Genomic DNA, 21,157 nt, shown 5'->3' on the forward strand with positions numbered 1-21,157 from the left:
AAACAGTCAGTGTCCCCCGGTGCCCTGTATTCATTTATTCCAGTGTTTATGTAATGTATTCGTCTGTAGATAAAGAACATAGATAACATAACGAGTGCTTAAAAATGAGTCTTTTATTAATAGCCAGATACATCGTAGTGTTGTATACTACCCTCTTCTGGTAATCAGTGATAACACATTGAAATATAACACTGTTTTAGACATGATTTAAGTATTACTAAGCAGCAATAAAACGTCCAAATGATCATTTACATAGCCAAGATGGAAGGGCTAAAAGGGCATCCTGACCACAGTCATTTCTTTATTAATACACCAAACTATTATTTCTTAAATTCATCAATGCTCTCAAAAGGGGGCATCTAATTTAATATGAAAAAAACATGTTTCCACCTAGAAGTAACCCTAAAAAGCAAAGTCCTTTTCAGTTTAACACTCCAACTGTATTAAGCTTGTAGGTCCAACCTTGCCAAAAGGCTCTTCTAAAAATCTTAATAATGGAAGAATCACAAAAAAAATATATATACTGTTGCTGTATACGGTTCATTTTAATCTGTGAAATGCTGTAAAGAAGGTTTTTTTACTGCATGTCAGCTCATATGCTTGTATGTCACAATTTAGCTTCATGTATAGGAGTAAGACCGAGCCACTAGTCTCTTCTTCACCAGTTGTTTAGGCACCACTATTTCCAGCAGCCTCCTCACTAGGTCCAGTCTGCCTGTCCTGATCAGAGAGCGGGATAGCTCTGTGACCTCCTCTGTGTGAGTCCTGTAGAGGCACCTGAGCTCGGATTTTACAACGTCCTTAGGGTACTTCTCCTCTGCCTTTTGCACCCACAGCTCCAGTTGGGCGATGGCGAGGGTTGGGTCAGGGCCTCCCAGCATGAACAGAGTGAGGAGAGCCTGCAGGAGGCAGCGCAGGGCCGTGGTGTCCGTGCTGCCCGGCCTCTCCAGCTCCACAGCCAGTTTGAAGCAGTCTGCAGCGTTCTGCTCCTCGCCCTTCAGCAGGAGGCAGCGTCCTCTGAGCACGTGCAGGTCCGGCAGGCTGTCCCCCAGCTCAAACTGAAGGGCATGGGACAGACTCACCAACGCACTGTTCACTGCGCCCTCATCTACCAAAAGGCTCTCCTGAAGGGCATCTACACCCATGTAGTAGTACACCTAAAAAGAAAAGACATGAATTATGTTTGTATTTAATCTATATTTAGAAATCTATCTTTATTGCTCATTATTAGTTTGTGTCTTTACCTGTGCCATCTCCAGGTGAGTCCGCAGACACGGACGTACAGTCAGGACCTTGTCCAAATCTTTTCTGGCCTCAACTAGTTTCTGTCGGTCTGGAATTCCACCTTGAGCATATTTTGCCTTCTCCAGGTCCCTGACATAAAGCATCACATTGATCTAAAGAAAAAATAAATAACTTTGAATAAATAAGGGAATATAAATACTCAGGCTGCACAATATACATTTGTTAAACTGTCATCGTGATGTCAGCTTGAGCAATGAAAACTTCTCGAAAGACTGATATTGCTTGTGTTTTTGTGATGATGCATTTTGCATTCAGGGATTTCTTGAGTGATTTGAATGTAGGGCAAGTTGGTCGAAATCAACTACGATTTTCTACTTGCATAATCAGTAATTGTATATGCATGATTCTTTGAGGAGACATTTTATAGATTAAAACAACTGAACTTTCAGTCGACGAAGAAGTTCAGGACAATCGTAACAGAGTATCAGTAGTAAACCGCACTTCAAACTGTAATAACAATAATGTTTTTGTACTTTTTTTCTTCAGTTCAATGCTCAATTTGTTCGCAAAATGAATTATTTTGAAATAATATATTGAACTAACAATTTGTTGTATTTTAGTTGTATTCTGAAACGAGCGGAACTGAGTACATTTAATTTAGTCATATTGTATTTATTATTCAACAATGGCATCGCCCATTGCCACTGTGTTTCTCATCTGAACAGCCCTATTGAATACATACTGCACCATGCACAAATGACAACACCAGTGATTAACATCAGGAATTGGGATTTCTGTGCATCTTTCAGACAAATTAATGCAAATTTTCTTGCATTAAAAGGGATTTCACGTTGTAGGTTTTGCCAGCTTGGTTTCAGGATGCGTTGCCGGGCGGCAGTACCTTAGCACGGGTGCAGTAGGCCTGCCAGTTGAGCTCTGGGTCTGGGAGCACGTTCAGGGCCATGTTGCAGATCCCTGTGGCCATCTCATGTTTGCCCAGCAGCAAGAAGACCTTTGCCAGAAGGTTCAGGGTGAATGCATCCTCACTGGCCAAGTTTATGGCCTAAAGGACAAAGACAAGTATGTTACGATGAATATATACAAATATTATCACTTGACATCATTATTGAATCAGGTTTTCCTGTAAGTTTATCTATTTCTATTTGAAACAGGGTTTTGGTCGGCATAAACGCATAGACACAGCAAAGGTGGATTAATATGTGTTCAACAGGAAGTCACTTTTACAAGGGGCTTTGTCAATTCAATTTAAACTCAAATAGCTTTATTAGCATGAGCATAATGTACATACAGTATTGCCAAAGCTCTGTACAATTGCAAAATCCATACACAAATATACATTTGAAACAAACTGCTAAACTGCTTTTTCTATTACTGGAAGAAACTGTATAATGTATAATATATTGAGTGATAATGTCAGGTTGATTTTAGTCAAATGATTATCATACTGTATAGGAGTCCCTTATATTCTCCAAGCTTGCCTGATATTTGGTGAAATATCTCAATGTGTGAGTTAACTTACAGTTCCATAGCAGGATAGAGGATCAGAGGCAGAGTAGCCACAGTCATGTATGGACATGGGAACAGTGGTGAACTCTTCCTTCCTCTCCAACATGATGCCAACATAACACCAGGCAAGAGCTGAGGGGAGATACCAAAATCAGACTGTATACCAGTTTCTGACAAAACCAACCATGTGTTGTTTGTCTCCCTCTAGATCAGGAGTGGGGAACCTCCGGCCCCAGGGCCGCATACGGCCCGCGAGACCATTTGGTACGGCCCTCGAGGTAATTTATAAACACACGCAAAAAAGAAAAAAATGAAAGAAAACTAGACCGCAAAAAAGTTAAACAAGCGAGTGTCTGTTTTTCCTTCCTTGAACACAACACGAGCCTAACGTGTCATCACGTGGTATATGTCTCGTCTGACAGGGGTGTAGCATGGATGTATAATAAGAACTGGATACAGCGTGGGAGGCGGGGCCTCATTAATTCCTATGAGAGCTGCTCATTAGCGCATGATGATAAAATGGCCCAACTTTTGAGAGAGTGAAACGTCACAGATTACCCAGCATGCCTGAGAAGTACCCGTATGTGCACTCATAGAGCATGCGCAACTTTAACCAAAATGCTCGTTCACATCAAGCACGTCAATTTGCGTACACGTAACAGCACCGCACGTTCATGACAGCATGGTAATGGATGTTGTTATCATGGATTGGATATGAACGAGGCAGCAGTTAGCAGCTAGCGGCTAGCTAGTAATGATGCTAATGTACACATCAATCGTTATGTACTTATATTACGCTGTAACAGGATCTAGTGATATCCAACAGAGCTTCATTTAGCATGAAATTATTATTGCACTGTATATATATATATTTATATACAGTGCAATAAGCTTCTTAGTGCAATACGAAGCTACAGGGACGTTAATAATGTCGGTAATATCAACTTTATTTAATACAACATTTATGGTACAAGATTTAATCATACAGCCCATGTAGTATGATAATGAATTACAGCAAACATGTGCAATATATCCAATATTACAGCTCCGTGGGATGGCAGTAAGACGATATGGATCCGTTCTTATTGTGCATCCATGGGTAAAGATAAACGCAACTCACATTGGTTTCTCATACAGCATCTCTGTAAACTACGTGTATTCACTGAATTTCACTCTCTGCCTTTAACGGCTCGTTGTAGCTCCAATAGCTCCAGCCCCACCCTCCCTGTGAGCACAGTGTGCTCTGATTGGTCGGGACACGTAACATGAACGTGCCGGGCGGCGCGGTCCCGTGGGTTAGATGCGCGTTCATAATGCAGAGGGAAATAACTCTCAGAATAACGTTATTAGCAAATGTTTACAACTTGAGGAACGAATGTTTTTAATAAGGGCTATACAAGTGTTCATACTGGGTAGTTTATTTAGTTTAAAAAAAATTATCCAACGAGTTACAGACCACTCTTTCCCCATGTAAGTCAATGGGAAAAAGTGTTTCCGGGCCTGGCAACCAAACGGAAGTGTAGTACCGCCGTTTGGCCAGCACGAATATTTTCATCTGAGTCCGGCGCACTTCCTGGGGGCTTGGGGTGTAGTCATCGGCGGCGCGTGAGTCTCAGGTTTGGGAAGGCTAAATAACTTTTTTTTTATCTGACGCTGCCCGCCTCTATAGAAAAGAGATCAACTCAGTGAAAGCACCGCCTGCTGACCGATCAGAGCTCAGTGTGCGGAGTTTAAATCTATCAAGTCATATTACAGGATAAAGGAAATACAGTTTAAACTGCCGTATACGCAGAGAAGACGCCGACGTGTCGCACAAGTTTATCATTCATATCACACTGATATCACATCATCAATCAGATCATCGATCATATAATATCACAATATTTCCTTATCTGAGTCAGCTTCTCGAGCCGTATCTGGCCGTGCAACACTTACATTGTCACATATACTGTATGCAGACGTATTATTTTAAGCAACACATTAAGTTGACGAAACACTCAACTCAAATGTAATTAAAGTCAGATCCACTCGTGTCTTAGATGGGGCAGTATCATACAACTGTTTTCAAACACTCGGTAATTTATTTTTCAACGAGTTGTTCTGTATTCTCCTTGCAGGTGCAACTATGTGGCTCGTATCCTGGATTATATGTTTAAGTCATGGATGTTTAAAGTTAATATTTGTCTAATATTAGTTTACTTTTCATTAATGAAGTATGACGCTGCGCTGTCAGTACACTTGTCCCTGTTTGTGATTGGTCAAATGTAGCTAACCCCACCCCTTTCACGTGAACTAGCATCTCTTCCGCTGCAACAACAACTACGCGACGACAACAGAGACCGTGGAGACAGCGGAGACCAAGGAATAAACGGAGACTTCGAGATTCCCCTGGGTGTTATGGAAATAATTATCATAGACGCCAATTTGTAACATACAGGACAAACCTTGATGTCTGTTTACCTTCTTTAAGGACACAGGCGGCTTAGCCAATAATGTTATTGTTCCCATTCTGTGACCGGTCAATACTGGGATACAGATGGTCTGTGTTGTGGGTACACTGGGACACTTCCTTCTCTGTATTTGTGGACTCCAAGGTAAAATCTTCGAGGTCATAAGTGTCCGACGCAAGTAGCTCAGTGTTCCCACACTGTTTAGGCTATCTTCTCAAATATGTTGTTTACTCTCTGCGAAACCAGTTAGATGGGCTGGCAAGAGAGAGGCTCTCCAGAATTGACGTGGCAACTCTACCGTGGAGTCAGAACCTCTGACTCTTGGATTTGTGATGTGAATACTCTGGTACCAACTCCAAATAAATCACAGTGGTTTGACATCAAAGCTCCGACTCTTCCCGTGTCTCCTTCCTGAGTCGGTGACTCCATTGCATGCTACACAGAAGTTTCCTCTACACCGGGGACGCCTCGGCAGACAGTGACGAGAGGAAGAGAACCGAGATCCGAGGGAACAAATATCCACCATGTTGTTAGCCACCCTGCTAGCATATCAACGGCTAAAGCTACAACGGAGCCTCCCTCCCTCCCCCCACCACCACCACCACCCCCACCCCCACCCCCACCCCACACCACCACCCCACCACGACAAGCCGGTTGCTGTAACGGACAAAGACAAATATCTGCAAGCTGACGACATTGTGCATTTAAGCAACAAAAATGGACTACATATTTTTCATCTGAACACTAACAGCCTGAGACACAAACTGGCTGAACTCAGGCAGCTATTCATGAACGGTAAGGCAAGCATATTATGCTTTTCTGAGACCAAATTGGACAATTCCATTACAGATTCAGAGATTGAAATTGAAGATTATCTTGTAGTGAGAAGGGACAGGAACGTGAATGGAGGTGGTGTCTGCATGTACATACTCAAAGACACCAATTTCAAAAACCGTACTGATCTGCATCATGAAAATATTGAATCTGTGTGGGTTGAAATTCTTTTTGACAATGCTAAATCTGTAATAGTCGGGACAATCTATAGACCACCGGAACAGAGTGACTTTTATGATACATTAGATGGGTGTTTGGCTGATGTGGGGGATGGAGAGACAATTATTATTGGAGACTGGAACACGGATATGCAACGTAAAGACACGTCCGTCTTCAAGTCCTTCAGTAGGATTTGTGATCTGCACGGCTTCAGCCAGCTAATCACCCAACCCACCCGGGTATGTGAAACAACACAAACTACCATTGATCTCATTCTGACCTCTGACAAGTCCAGGATCTCCAGTAAAGGGGTTATAGCATGCGGTTTAAGTGATCATTATATGATATTCTGTACCCGCAAAAAGCTAAAACAAAGGGCCGGCTGTCACAAAACAGTCATATCTAGAGACCTCAAAAACTACTCTAGCGAGGCCTTTAACCTAGAACTGGAGAGCCTGGACTGGTCAGATGAGCTCAGTGGTACACAAGTTGAAGAAACATGGCTTGGTTTCAAAAACAAATTCTCTGCAATACTCAATGATTTGGCCCCCCTAAGAACAACCAGGGTAAAAAATCGCGCTGAGCTGTGGATGCACTCCGGCATACTGACCGCCATGAAAACCAGAGACAAAAAATGCTCTGAGTTTCATAAAAGTCAGTCAATGCTTTCCAAAAGCACGAGCAGTGAACTCCAGGCCCACGTGACTGAACTAAAAATTGAAAGAAACAGACTAAGAAATGACGTAAGCTCCATGATCAAAACTGCCAAAAAGAATTTCATCAATGTCAAAACTGAGGAAAACAAAAAGAAACCCCGTGAACTTTGGAAATTACTCAATAACCAGCTTGGCTGCGGTAAAAAACTCAAAACGAGATTTTCTATCTTAAACATAAAGACAGATAACAGGCTCATCACAGACAAACTGGATGTGGCCAAGTACTTGACAATTTTTTTCACAAACATAGCCACAACTCTTGTAAATAAATTACCTTCCCACTCAGGGCTTTTTGGAGTAGATCACATCATGACCTACTACAAAAACCTAGGGGTACGCAAAGATGATTTCAGTCTAGCAAGGGTAACAACAGCAGAGGTACTCATTAAACTGAGCGCCCTCCAACCTAACAAGGCCACTGGCCACGACAATATCCCCTCCAAATTCCTCAGAGACACAGCAACCGCCATCTCACCAGTCATAGCTCACATAATTAACCTCTCCATAAAACAGGGAAAAGTACCCAAAGACTTCAAAATTGCAAGAGTAACCCCCCTGCACAAAAAGGGCAGCAAATTGGACCCAGGCAACTACCGCCCTGTTTCTATACTTACCTCCATCTCGAAAGTCATGGAAAAAATAGTATATGAACAGGTCGAAAAGTACCTCGCGGAAAAGAAACTAATCTATGAATTTCAATCTGGCTTTAGAACATCCCACTCCACTGACACATGCCTTCTTTATTTGAGCGACCACATCAAACAAGAGGTGGACGAGGGCAAGTACTGCGGCATGGTGATGCTGGACCTACAAAAGGCTTTCGACACTGTCAATCACCCCATTCTGATTGACAAGCTAAAAGCAATTGGTTTTGATAAACTATCGGTGAGCTGGATGCAATCCTACCTGGAGGGGAGAGAACAGATGGTGGAGGTAAACGGTACTCTGTCCCCCCCCCTCCCAGTGAGCTGTGGTGTTCCACAAGGAAGCATATTAGGTCCGTTACTGTTCCTAATTTATGTAAATGACATGTCATCAGCATGTGACTGCAACTTGTTCCTGTTCGCGGACGACTCAGCCCTGCTGGTCTCTGACAGGAACAGGTGCAGGTTGAAAAAACCCTCAGCTCCGAGCTCGGCAGAATCTGCACCTGGCTCGCCGATAATAAATTATCATTACACTTGGGTAAAACAGAGTCCATTCTCTTCGGTTCGAAACATAATCTCAGCAAATCCGACGACTTCTCAGTTGCAGTGGGCGACATTATTGTCACAAGTAAGAAGGAAATTACATACCTAGGATCTATTCTTGAGGCAAACCTCTCCTGTGACAAAATGGCAATGTAATAAAAAAAGTCAATCAAAGAACTAGATTCCTATACCGGATCTCCTCTCTGGTAAACAAAAACACCCTGAAAACTCTGGCAGGAGCACTCATTCAAGGGTACTATGACTATGCTTGCACGTCATGGTACCATAGCACCTCCAAGGCGCTAAAAATAAAACTTCAAACATCGCAAAATAAACTGGTCAGACTACTGCTTGACCTTTCATCTAGAACCCACCTCACCTCTGCCCACTTTGACAACCTAGGATGGCTTAGAGTAGACGACAGAGTACAGCTACTTGCAATGGGCCTGGTCTACAAGATCCACTACACCTCTATGGTACCCATGTACATGTCAAAATTCTTCCCAAAGGTCAAGGAATACCATGATCATAACACCAGAGGGAGCTCCACAAATCATGTGAAACCCAGATTGGGCACAAAAAAGGGGGAATACACGTTTCGCAATTATGCCACATCAAGGTGGAACGCTCTTCCCACAATTGTAAAGGAAAGTAAAACTATACTTACCTTCAAAACCTCTCTTAAAGAGCACCTTCGGGGGAGAGCATTGCAAAACTGGCCCCGGTAATGGTACAAATCTCAACCTGTCGTTCAATGGACAGCTTCCCCCCCCCCCCATCTATGTATATACTCGCATTTTAGACTCTGTTACTAACTGTATATCTGTAGACTTGGTATGTCTTAAATGTCCGGTTAGGATGTATTAGAACGAAATCTAAAATGAAAATTGTAAACAAGCAATCTGTATGTAAAAAAACCACCTGTATGTAAATTGTAAATAAGCCATCTGTATGTCAAATATGTCTTATATGTCTTAAATGACATGATGAATTGGAAATGGGGGACCCTGATGTAAACAAGACGAAAGTCTTTCTCTGGTCTGCATCCCCTTAACAATTGTATGTTTTGAGCTGTACTGTACTGTACCCAATATACAAGCTGTTAATAAACTTTTCAATCAATCAATCAAAACGCGTTCTCAGCTGGAGAGAGAAACCCTGGCTTGATTTACCGAGTTGATAACCAGCTTCGTGGACCACTTAGCGAAATCTCGTTTGTTAGGGTTAGTTAAGATAACTCAAACATATCCAGGGTCTGTTGAACTGGCTTCGTACAGGGCACAGGTGGCTGCATAGCAGCGCTAATGTCAAAGACACACACATTATACATTATATTTTTATTTTACCAGGATGCAGTTACACAATTATTTGGGAAGGCTTAGCCTTCCCTAGCCTACAGCACCCGCCGCCCCTGGGTGTAGTGCTGACGGAGAGCACCAGAACGCCGCTCCGGCACTTCCAAAAATTGCAGTAGGCTACCCATAAGGAGCCGTACACATGCCGCAGTTTTTGCGTGTCTGTGTCTTTAGTTGAAAGCCCAGTGGCGATCTGTTCATGACTGTCATCCTGATCATACAGTCAATAACTTTGTTGTTATTAGCATCTGGTTAGCTAGCTATGCTAACGAATATAAGAAGCTTTTTCTCCAACCAGTGAGGTAAAGGCACATGATCATTATTATAAAAAAATAAGATAATAAAGTAAACGGGTATAAAATACTATATGACAGTAAAAAAAGTTGTTATTAATAAACAAGAATACAGTTTGAAAGGGGAGTGATTTGTAAAATGTCCATAAAGAAAAAGTAAATCTGTTTACAGTTCTGTTTCATATAGGTGTTGAGAGATGTATCCATAGAGCTCCTAATGTTGCTCTCAAAGTGCACCAGATTGATGCTTTTAACTTCAATATTAAAAAAAAAATCTTCCCGGGGGAGTATGCCCTCCGGACCCCCCTAGAGGAGATTAGGTCCCCCCCCCACTTAAATCATGTCCACATGGATAGGAAACTAAATACATTTACACACATCTTGTGTCCATATCTTTCTGTTTTGGTGTTCATGCCACAACCGTGCACGTGCATGCATCATCATGGTAAAATATCTGGATTAAGAGGTTGCTTTTTCTTTGCACAGCATGAAAGAAAGGCCAAATGAATGGGCTGTGATTTTAGTTTTTTTAAGCAGAGGTCAATAATTTGTACGGCCCTCGGAGGATGTTGAAAAAATTGAAATGGCCCTTGAGAGGAAAAAGGTTCCCCACCCCTGCTCTAGATTAAAGAAATTGCTACTACTGTATGTTACAACATCTCAAATACAGTTTTTGTTATTACTAAAACACTACAATAGTTGAGGTTCCATTGTATGGATTTCAATGTAAGGTTTGAACTAAAGTAGGCCCATATATTTGCAGCATGTAAATACGTCAGCACAGCTTCACTTCACGTTCAACTTCACGCCTCTAAATGTGCAAAACAGCAGATATGCTCAGATAAACCTGATGTGTTTACCTTTGTGTTGCGATTTGTCTGAATCTAATGTTTCTTTGAGAAGCTTCAGACCCTTATTGTAGTGAGAGAGTCTGGAGTATTCAGAGTCCGCCTTGGTCTTTACTATGTCGTCAAGCCTGCGGGGAGAAAGTTACTTAATAAAAATGACACATGATGTGATGTGGTGGTTCATCATATGTTTTCGTTTTGTACCTTATGTAGATAGTGGCCATTTTAAAATACCAGCTTCTTTTTTCCTCTACTGATATCTGAAAAACAACAATACATACAAGTATTTAGTACCTTATACAATTATATTTATTTTACAGGAATACATATTTGCATTGGTTTTATTGCTATTCCACCTTAAAGGTAGGGTAGGTAATTAACTTCAGAAACACTTTTTGTTATATTCCATGGAATGCTCTTAACGTCCAATAGCAATGAATACATTAAATGCTTTGGCAATAAATACATAAAAAATGTAATCTGTGGAAGCCGTAGTACTGTAAAAAGCACGACCAATCATCTGAGCCGGCCCGGCTAAAATAACTGGATGGCCTACCTGCCTGTCAGCCTTCCATCTGTGCACAAACTTATCTCGTGCCCTCATTGGTCATGAGCACGTTCGTGTGTGTTGGAGGAGGGGCTCTGTAAGGAAGTCTGAAGGAAGGGGCCGATTTTTTCCGGTTTGTACTTTCAAATTCGAGCTGGTTACTCCATTCTTACCTACCCTACCTTTAATAAAGAGCGTTTTGCTTTGATCGTGAAAAGTAGTAAGCTGTGGACAAGTGTTCTGAAGACTAAGAAATGTGAATATTATTTGTATATCAGTTGTTGTGAACCAAGTTACATATTTATAAATCTTCTGAGCATAGCCCAATCCTTAAACTTCCGTAAAAGATGGTGGATCAATTGAATCATAGACGAGAAGTATATTTAATGATATTAAAGGATCATCAACATAAATACCAACCAATTAAATGATAGAATGTTTGGAGACATTGCATGATGGATGTAGGGTAATAGTTTCAATGCTCCTGCTTACATTTCAATTATACAGAAAAATATTGCATGTGAATCTCACCAGATGACCCCCATAGTGCAGGGCTCTGTTGTAAAGCGTCAATGCTGCTGTCAGTCTGTCTCTCAGGTCCTCTTCACTGTCCAGCTCCACATCGTAGGGATAAACGTAAGCCTGCTCCGCCAGGCATCGAGCCGCCAGGATCCTGGTCTCCTCCTGAGAGGCCTCTCCAGCGTCTAAGTCCATGAGGTGGGACACTTTCTCCACACACTCGCTCGCATCCAGCTCTCTCCCAAGCTTGTCATAAACGTAGCCCAGATTGGCCCAGGCATTGAGGTTACCAGGGTCTTCTTTACAAATACTCCTGAAAGACCAAGAGACAGAGATATAGACAGAAACAGAGAGGTTAGAATAAACTTCTTCCATAAAAGGGTCTTCAATATTGAAAGTGATTTATAAGTGAACTATTTTATGCTCCTATTTTGACAAAAATCCAATTATTGAAAAGACCTTCATGGTCCTCAGAAGATGAATAATACTGGTGATGTCTTGACCTTTTATGTAACGCATCAATCCGTTTGACATTTTAAAATAATTGTAATATTCTGACAACAATCAGATGGATTTCCATGAAATTTGGGAACATTCATGTTAGCCAGAGAATGAATTGTGATAACTTCGGTTGATTTTTCGTCTTTCATCTCATGTCATCATAAGGTTAAAATTATAATGAATACCACAAGTTTATATGCCTCCGCCAACTAGTCAAGTTGCAGTTCTCATTCATAACACTCAGTTCGATGTCTCACTATGGTATGCGCCTCATCGCGGAGCAAACAGAAGCATCAATCTCATTACGCCAATCCTGATTGGCTGGAGATCTTGACGTCAGCGTCAGGGAATTCACCCCCTATAAGTAGCTTGCGCCACGACGCATGCGTCATTCAAACACCTCTTCTCGCTTCAGAGCACATCTCTATAGTAGCCGGACAAGCTTAACGGTCCACAGACTGAACCCAAATATAACCATTTCGGTCGACGGGCGCTCGCCGGCTACTCCTTCTGCTTTGCAGGAAGACGGTAATACTAACGCCAGTTAGTATTGAAATCGACCTCGCCGTTCTCTTTCCCTGGAAAGTAAGGTAGGTCTGATTTTTTCAAGCTAGCAACACACCTGTTGCTAGCTCGCTCCCTCACTATCGACACCACGGTAGCGAGGAAGCTTTTTTCTTTTCTCTTCCCCACGGAGGAGGAAAGGATTAAAGGAGCATACTGTCACACTAGTCAGTATTCTCCGGGAATAAAATACCCACACCGTCCTTTTCTCCGGATTAAGGACAGGGTGGTAACACCTTTTTTCTCCCAACTTACCTGTTGAGAGCGGGTCCTCTCCACACCACGAGGCGAACAAGATGGACGCCTCTCTCCCTCACACCAGAGGAGTCAGGGACTCGGTGGCTCGACTCTGCGGCTGCGGGTTGAATATCTCGGGCACAGACACACACCAGGTCTGCTCGTCCTGCCTCGGGCTGGAACACGCCCGAGGCGCTATCGACAACCCCGGCTCGTGCGGACATTGTGTCCGCTTCACCGTGAAGAGCCTCCGCCGACGGCTAGCACGCCAAGCTAGCCTGTCGGAGCAGGACCCCCCCCCATGTCCACTAACCTGCCGGCCGGCAGTCAAGGGGGCGTCCGCCGCAGAGAGTGAACCCCTCACCGTGTCGGTCTGGGGCTCATTATCTGCGATGGCTGCAGAACCGGAATCCCGCGCCCTGGCAGGCCGGGACCCGGTGACGGCAAGACACGCGGGAACGGGACCCCACACTTTACCGAGCTGGGGCTCCCGGTTAGACCTCACCATGGTCTCACCCGCGGAGGATGTCCTCGAGCTGGACTACGATGAGGACGAAGAGGACGCCTCGGTGTTCCTCCTGTCCGAGTCGGATGAACATGAAGAGGACATCTTCATGTCATCAGCTCAGGCTGCAAAGCCTGGAGCGAGGGCTGCTCTCCCGGGCGATAGCACACCAGCTTCACCCTGTCTGAGCATGGACCTGCAGGCCGTGTGTAAACGCGCCGCGGCCAGACTCGACATCCCGTGGCCTGAAATGGCCAAGGAGACCTCCAGGTCCCGCTACGAAGGGAAACATTTTCCCCAAGCAGCGCGGACGAAGAGGCAACTCCTTCCGGTCTTCCCAGAGATGTTGGATGAGGTGTCGGTCTCGTGGAGAGACCGGCCCTTCAGCAACAAGGTCCCAATCCAGGGTGCCTCCTCCCTAGACTGTGACGGAATGGAGAAGCTCGGCCTGCTCCGCATACCGCCCATGGAACCGCTGGTAGCGGCCCACCTCCTACCGAGGATGGGCCCGTCACCAAGCAGGAACCCCACGCTGCCAGCAAAGTCGGACCGATTTCAGTCGACAATGACTGAACGGTCCTACAAAGCCGCAGCGTTGTCCGCCAGGGCCCTGAATGTGTCCTCGCTGCTAACCGCTTACCAAGCGGAGCTCTGCGAGGACCTGTCGGGTAACCCGGGGGCAGCCACTCTGGACGAGATGGCAGCGGTCACGGACATTTGTCTCCGTATCCAACGCTGCGCCGTCCAGGCCACGGGCAAGGCAATGGGGATCATGGTGGTGCAGGAAAGAGCGAGATGGCTCAACCTCACCAACCTCCCAGACCGGGAAAAGGAGGATGTGCTGGATATGCCCATCGTTCCCGAGGGAATTTTCGGCTCCGCTCTCGCCTCCATGCAATGGAGGTGTGAGTCGAAAAAGAAGGAAGACGAGGCACTCTGCCTCCCTCGAAGGGTCCAGCCGCTGCCTTCGCAGCAGCAGTCCTTCACAGCAGCAGTCCTTCGCCCAAGCTGCCTCGAACCCTGCTCGGTTTAAAACACCGAAGACGCAGAGGTCGCAGCCCGCCCCGAGTCCCCAGCCCAGGCTGGAGACGAGGGCGAGCTGGCCTAGAAAATCTCCGGTTCCGGCTGCAGCTCAGGCGCAGCCAACCCAGAATTTCGGCCAGCAGTCGAGGAAGAAGAAGCGAGCGGCGTGACAGCCCCTCCTTCTCCCCTCTGTGACAGAGCTGGAAGTCCACGGTTCCCCAGCTCTAAATGTGTTCCCGCCGCCTCGAGAGATAACTCAACACCATCCTCAAGTCCGCACAAACAAATGTCACACATTTGTTGTTGAGAGTGATGGTTACTGTGAAATGCGTAATGGCACTGCGCCACTGGCTGCACCCGACTTTTCTAGTACGAGGTGTGCCTATGGGTGCTGTCCTTTCACGGAAAGTGGTCACCACGGACGCATGTCTGACAGGTTGGGGAGGTATTTATGAAGGTCGCCCGGTGAGGGGTCTCTGGAGCAGAGACCTCCAGCGGAGCTTTTAGCGGTGTTTCTCACCCTAAAACGCTTTCTGCCTTTCCTCAGGGGACATCACGTCCTCGTGAGGACAGACAATACGACCACAATATTGTATATTAACCGCCAAGGGGGTTTGCGTTCTCTCCAGTTACACACACTGGCGCGCAAACTGATCCTATGGAGCGGTAGACGTCTCCTCTCTCTGAGAGCGCCGCACGTACCGGGAGTGATGAACCTCGGGGCAGATCTACTGTACAGAGGTATACCACTTTATGCAGACTGGACTCTACATCCAAGGATTGTGAGCCAGCTGTGGGTGCGTTACGGCAGAGCCGCGGTGGATCTGTTCGCATCGAAAAACAACGCTCAGTGTCAGCTGTTCTTTTCGATGCGCGATCTAAATGCACCGTTAGGCGTGGATGCACTCGCGCACGATTGGCCCCCGGGCCTTCTGTACGCGTTCTCACCCCTGGCTCTGATACCCCCAACTCTGGCCAGAGTGAGAGAGCAACGCCACACACTTATCCTGATAGCTCCGCACTGACCAGCTATGTACTGGCTAGCGGAGATATATCAGCTGCTGTGCGGGCAGCCATGGCAGCTCTCACTACGCAGGGACATACTGTCCCAAGCGGGGGGGGGCGATCTTTCACCCACACCCAGAGCGCTTGGCTCTATGGGCCTGGCCCGTGAGTGGTACAATCTGAATACAGTGTGACATGAAGCTGACCCTGGTAGCTGCCAAGCGAGCCAGTGGCACTCATGCACTATCTGTACAGTCTTCATGCACTCAGTTCGCCCCAGGGCAAACAGAGTGTGGTTGAAGCCCAACCCTGCCTTTATCTGAAGGCGGTTGGTTCAGGTACCACATTTGACATTGAGGCATCCTCCCCGCCACTGTATTCCTCCGGGGAACAGCGGCCGGATTTGCCGTGTCTAGCCCGTGCTGTACGCACGTACAGGGACAGATCAAGGGTGCTTCGTCATAATGACCAACCCCTTGTGTCCTGGGCTAACCCTTATAAGGGCAAGCCTGTTACTAAGCAACGGCTCTCCCACTGGTTTGTGGAAGCAATTGCTTTGGGGCCCATACGAATCACATTACATTACATTACATTGCATTTAGCTGACGCTTTTATCCAAAGCGACTTACAATAAGTACATTCGACCAGGAAGACACAACCTTGAAGAAAACAGAATCATATAAGTACATCAGGTTTCATAGAGCCAAACATTTCAAGTGCTACTCAACTGGCTTTAGGTAAGCCAGTCCTTTATTAGTATAAAAGTGCTTCGTTAATAGTTCTAACGCTCGAAGTGGAGTCGAAAGAGATGAGTTTTCAGTTTGCGCCGGAAGATGTGCAAGCTATCTGCCGTCCTGATGTCAATGGGGAGCTCATTCCACCATCTTGGAGCCAGGACAGCAAACCCACGTGTTTTCGCCGATGGGAACTTGGGTCCCCCTCGCAGCGAGGGCGCAACGAGTCGTTTGGCTGATGCATAGCGTAGTGCACGCGCTGGGGTGTACGGTTTAACCATGTCCTGGATGTAGGAAGGGCCAGATCCATTCGCAGCATGGTAAGCAAGTACCAGTGTCTTGAAGTGGATTCTAGCAGTTACCGGAAGCCAGTGAAGCGAGCGGAGTGGTGTGGGAGAATTTAGGAAGGTTGAAGACCAGACGAGCCGCTGCATTCTGGATGAGCTGCAGAGGTCGGATGGCACATGCAGGTAGACCAGCCAGGAGGGAGTTGCAGTAGTCTAGGCGTGAGATGACGAGAGCCTGGACCAGAACCTGAGTCGCTTTCTGAGTCAGCTGGGGACGTATCTTCCTGATGTTGTAAAGCGTGTATCTGCAGCAACGGGTTGTAGCAGCGATGTTTGCAGTGAAGGACAGGTTGTTATCTAGGGTCACACCCAGATTCCTTGCAGTCTGAGTCGGGGAAACAACTGAGGTGCCAATGTTGATTGTTAGGTCAAGAGTGGGACAATCTTTTCCCGGGAGGAAGAGCAGCTCAGTCTTGTCAAGGTTGAGCTTGAGGTGGTGAGCAGACATCCACTGAGAGATGTCAGCTAGACAAGCAGAGATGCGTGCAACGACCTGGGTCTCTGAGCGGGGAAAGGACAGAATTAATTGGGTGTCATCAGCGTAGCAGTGGTAAGAAAAACCATGCGGGCTAATGACTGATCCGAGCGAGTTTGTGTACAGGGAGAAGAGGAGGGGACCAAGAACAGAGCCCTGAGGGACCCCCGTAGTTAATTGACAAGGGTCGGACTCAGACCCTCTCCAAGTCACCCTGTAGGTACGGTCTTTCAGGTATGAGGTGAGGAGGGAAAGTGCAGAGCCTGAAACTCCAAGTTTTTGGAGAGTGCGAAGGAGGATCTGATGATTCACCGTGTCGAATGCAGCAGACAGGTCCAATAGGATGATGACAGAGGAGAGGGATGCAGTTTTGGCAGTGTGCAGTTCCTCCGTGACAGCAATGAGAGCAGTTTCTGTGGAGTGACCTGCCTTGAAACCAGACTGGTGCGGATCCAGAAGGTTGTTCTGATTGAGATAACAGGAGAGTTGTTTAAAGACAGCGCGTTCAAGTGATTTAGACAGGAACGGGAGGAGAGAGACAGGCCTGTAGTTTATAACATCAGACGGGTTGAGAGTGGGTTTCTTTAGGAGAGGGTTTACTCTTGCCTCCTTGAGACTGTTTGGAAAGTGACCAGAAGTTAGAGAAGTGTTGATGAAATGGGTGAGAAACGGTAGAATATCAGGAGCGATAGTCTGAAGGAGGTTTGAAGGGATAGGGTCCAGAGGACAGGTGGTAGGGCGGGCAGAGGTAATGAGGGTAAGAACCTCACTTGGAGAGAGAGGGGAAAAGGAGGTAAGTGTGTTGGTGGAAGGAGGGTCTGGTGACCCAGCGGTGAGTAAAGGTGAGTCAGAAAAAGAAGAGCGAATATTATCAACCTTTTTTTCAAAGTGGGTAACAAAGTCGCTTGACAGAAGTGAGGAGGGGGGAGGAGCTTTTGGAGGGTCCAACAGGGTGGAGAAGATGGAAAATAGTTTTTTAGGATTGGAATAGGAAGATTGGATCTTATCTTGAAAGAAAGTGCTTTTTGCCTGAGAGATCGAAGCAGAGAAAGAGGAGAGGAGAGCCTGATAGGTTAGGAGGTCGTCACGGTGTTTGGATTTCCACCATTTCCGCTCTGCTGCCCTAAGGACGGTTCTATTAGCACGCAGTGCATCATTTAGCCAGGGAGCAGGAGGGGACTGACGAGCCTGCCGAGATGTGAGAGGACAGAGCGAGTCCAGAGTGGATGAGAGAGTAGAGAGGAGAGTTTCTGCAGCAGAGTTTGGAGGCAGGAGATGGAACGAATCAGAGGAAGGGAGGGCTGAGAGCACCGACGAGGCAAAGCTAGAGGGGGAGAGGGAGCGAAGGTTACGGCGGACAAGTGCAGGATGAGAAGAGATTAGTTTGTTATGTTTGGAAAGGGATAGAGAGAATGAAATGAAGAAGTGATCGGATGTGTGGAGCGGGTTTACAGAGAGGTTAGAAGTAGCGCAGTTCCTTGAGAATATGAGATCAAGGACATTGCCAGCTTTATGAGTCGGTGGGGACGGAGACAGTGAGAAAGCAAAGGCGGTTAACAGAGATGTTAGTTCGTCTATCTTCCCCGTCTGGAGGTTGAAGTCTCCGAGAAGTACAGCGGGAGGGCCAGTTTCAGAATCAGAGTTCGCAGGCACCCTTGGGTCCGCGAGCTCTTTCGACTCAGGGTCTGGCTGCATCCTGGGCTCTGTCCAGGATGTCTCCCATCCAAGACATTGGTGCAGCGGCGAGCTGGTCCTCGCCGCTCACTTTTGTCCGCCTCTTAACAGGCTGGACGTTCTGCTCCCAGTGTGACTCAAGCAGTGCTGGGCACCTGGTTGAGTCAGAGCTCTACCTGTTAAGTTCTGGTTGGTTTGGTGATTTTTGAGATATGCTCGTCCGACAATACGGGAGCTACAATTTCCCATAGTGAGACATCGAACGGAGTGTTATGAATGAGAACTATAGGTTACTTACGTAACCCCAGTTCTCGGAGTGACATGAAGTGAGATGTCTCACCAGACGGCCCTCCTTGCTATGGTGAAGCGAGAAGAGGTGCTTATTTTGAATGACGCATGTGTCGTGGCGCAAGCTACTTATAGGGGGTGAATTCCATAACGCTGACGTCAAGATCCCCAGCCAATCAGGATTGGCGTAATGAGATTGATGCTTCTGTTTGCTCCGCGATGAGGCGCATCCCATAGTGAGACATCTCACTTCATGTTACTCTGAGAACTGGGGTTACGTAAGTAACCTATAGTTTTTCATCCATGTTTGACCTAAATGTCAGAAATTCATAATTGAATCCTACAAAATATTTGTATTATTATTATATTTACTAAATATTTGTGTAAAATTGTCGTTATTAGCATTTACATGTTAGAGGTCACTGTGACTTTTAATCACCAAATTTGAATGTGTTTTTTATTGTCCTTTTTTTAGGGGACATTTCTGCCAGATGTACTAAACACCCCTCAATGTGCTAATGTGTGAACACTAGCATGACAACAATCCTAAGATGGTAGACATGGTAAGCTTTATACTGAGATTTAGTTGAAAGAACTGCTGTGCCTTTATCGAGCCTCACAGAGAAGCTAGCATGCAATGGGCTCTGGTCATTTGTTATTCCAATGAACCGAGGTATCAGGATAGGCTGATCTGTAGCAGCAAAGAGGAAGTACATAAAATGATGCATAGATAAGATGAAATCAAGTAAAATACAATTTACTAGTGAAATACAAAGTTATGAGTATCTTAAGCTTGAGAGTACTATACCAACTACAAAAAGTAAAAAAAAGGAGAAGTAATAGTTAATCGGAGGGATATACATTTCAATCATTAGAACAACATTGCAGTTTATTACGCATGTTATTGGGTAGTTAGCATGGGCAGTAGTCTTTTTCATACAACTGCAGAAGGTGAAAAGATAAAATTAAGAAATAAATCCCAACTCTTATCATGCCTAATGTTTTACTGTTAAAGGCCAAACAAATCAAATGTGTGTGTGGTCATATTAACAGCACGTTTGGTATGCAGATTTCTGTATTTGTGAGATAACATTCACAATCTGTCAACTACCGTGGCTTCATGAAAGGGGGGTCTTGACTTTGGTTGATGTTTGACTATTGCAGGTAAAAGGGGAGGTTGGCCTTTTTTGCTGCTTTCATGTTGCTGTGAACACATGCAGTGTGGTATTTCTCGGTCAGCTCACAGATATTAATTAAGCATATGTAGTGAGACACATTTGAACCTGTGTGGTATTTCTGTTTTAGAGACAGAAAAATCACATAACTAGTGAAGATCTGGAGTGAAATCATGTCACAACAATCATCATCATGTACTCAAAACTCTTGCTTAGTGAATGTTAGGGATATTCTGCCTTCAACAAAAAAGCAGTGTGTGATCACCTGAATATTTCCTCAGCTGTGTCAAAGTGTTCCAGGTGGAAAGCCAGCAGACCCAGCAGATTTCGGACAGCGTACTGCAGATATCCAGCTTCAGCCTCTAGTTCCCCTCTCAGGCTCTCCTGTTTCAGGTAAGTGTCTCTGAGTCTCAGCTTCACAGGCCCCACAGGATCACAGTTGAGGCTGAGGTCCAGGTGGAAGTGGCCTGGGATGTAGTCCATGTCTTCCATCAGAGACTCGATGTCCTCTGTGCCGTCTGCCTCCATGGCGTCTAACTCCTCCTATTAAAAAAGACAAGAAATACAATAAGGAAACAGCTTTTTGTATATTTTAAGAAAATATCCAACACAATAAAATACCATGTCCTCCTTACTCTACAGTGAAATCTACTGCTACAGAAGCCACCCACCCACTCCTGACACCCAGGTATAGACAGGTTGAGCAGGTTAGGCTTGGGAGTGACTAGGGAGTGGAATAGCTGATGAAGTGGGGGTGATGTGTATAACTATGGATACATATCTATCTCTATCACTTTTTCGAAATTTCAACTTCCTCTTCCTTAAGTCTTTTCATTTTTTCCTCAATTCATAAAGAACGTTGTACAACTTTGTTGATGTTTTTTTTTACAGGATAACCAAATGACATTCCTTTAAGTCCACCCTGACAGGGTAATATTATGTTTGT

The 21,157-nt window shown here is 45.4% G+C and overlaps 1 protein-coding gene across 2 annotated transcripts; it reads right to left on the reverse strand.

The window, feature by feature from the left end:
• Positions 1-98: 98 nt before the first annotated feature.
• On the reverse strand, positions 99-20,923 carry ttc22 (tetratricopeptide repeat domain 22). 2 transcript variants are annotated; one of them, XM_034210360.1, is made up of 9 exons: positions 20,847-20,923; positions 20,477-20,754; positions 11,696-11,996; positions 10,822-10,877; positions 10,630-10,745; positions 2,786-2,904; positions 2,147-2,308; positions 1,245-1,397; positions 99-1,157 (listed from the first exon to the last, which is right to left on the reverse strand). In XM_034210360.1, the coding sequence occupies exons 2-9, from the start codon at positions 20,737-20,739 to the stop codon at positions 621-623; spliced, it is 1,707 nt and encodes a 568-aa protein (XP_034066251.1). In that variant the 5' UTR covers positions 20,740-20,754; positions 20,847-20,923; the 3' UTR covers positions 99-620. The 2 variants fall into 2 exon arrangements, with proteins under 2 accessions (XP_034066251.1, XP_034066242.1); XM_034210351.1 differs by having other exon boundaries at positions 20,833-20,873.
• Positions 20,924-21,157: the final 234 nt, after the last annotated feature.

This window comes from Gymnodraco acuticeps, unplaced genomic scaffold, assembly GCF_902827175.1.
Source record: "Gymnodraco acuticeps unplaced genomic scaffold, fGymAcu1.1, whole genome shotgun sequence".
In the NCBI taxonomy this organism is placed as follows: domain Eukaryota; kingdom Metazoa; phylum Chordata; class Actinopteri; order Perciformes; family Bathydraconidae; genus Gymnodraco; species Gymnodraco acuticeps.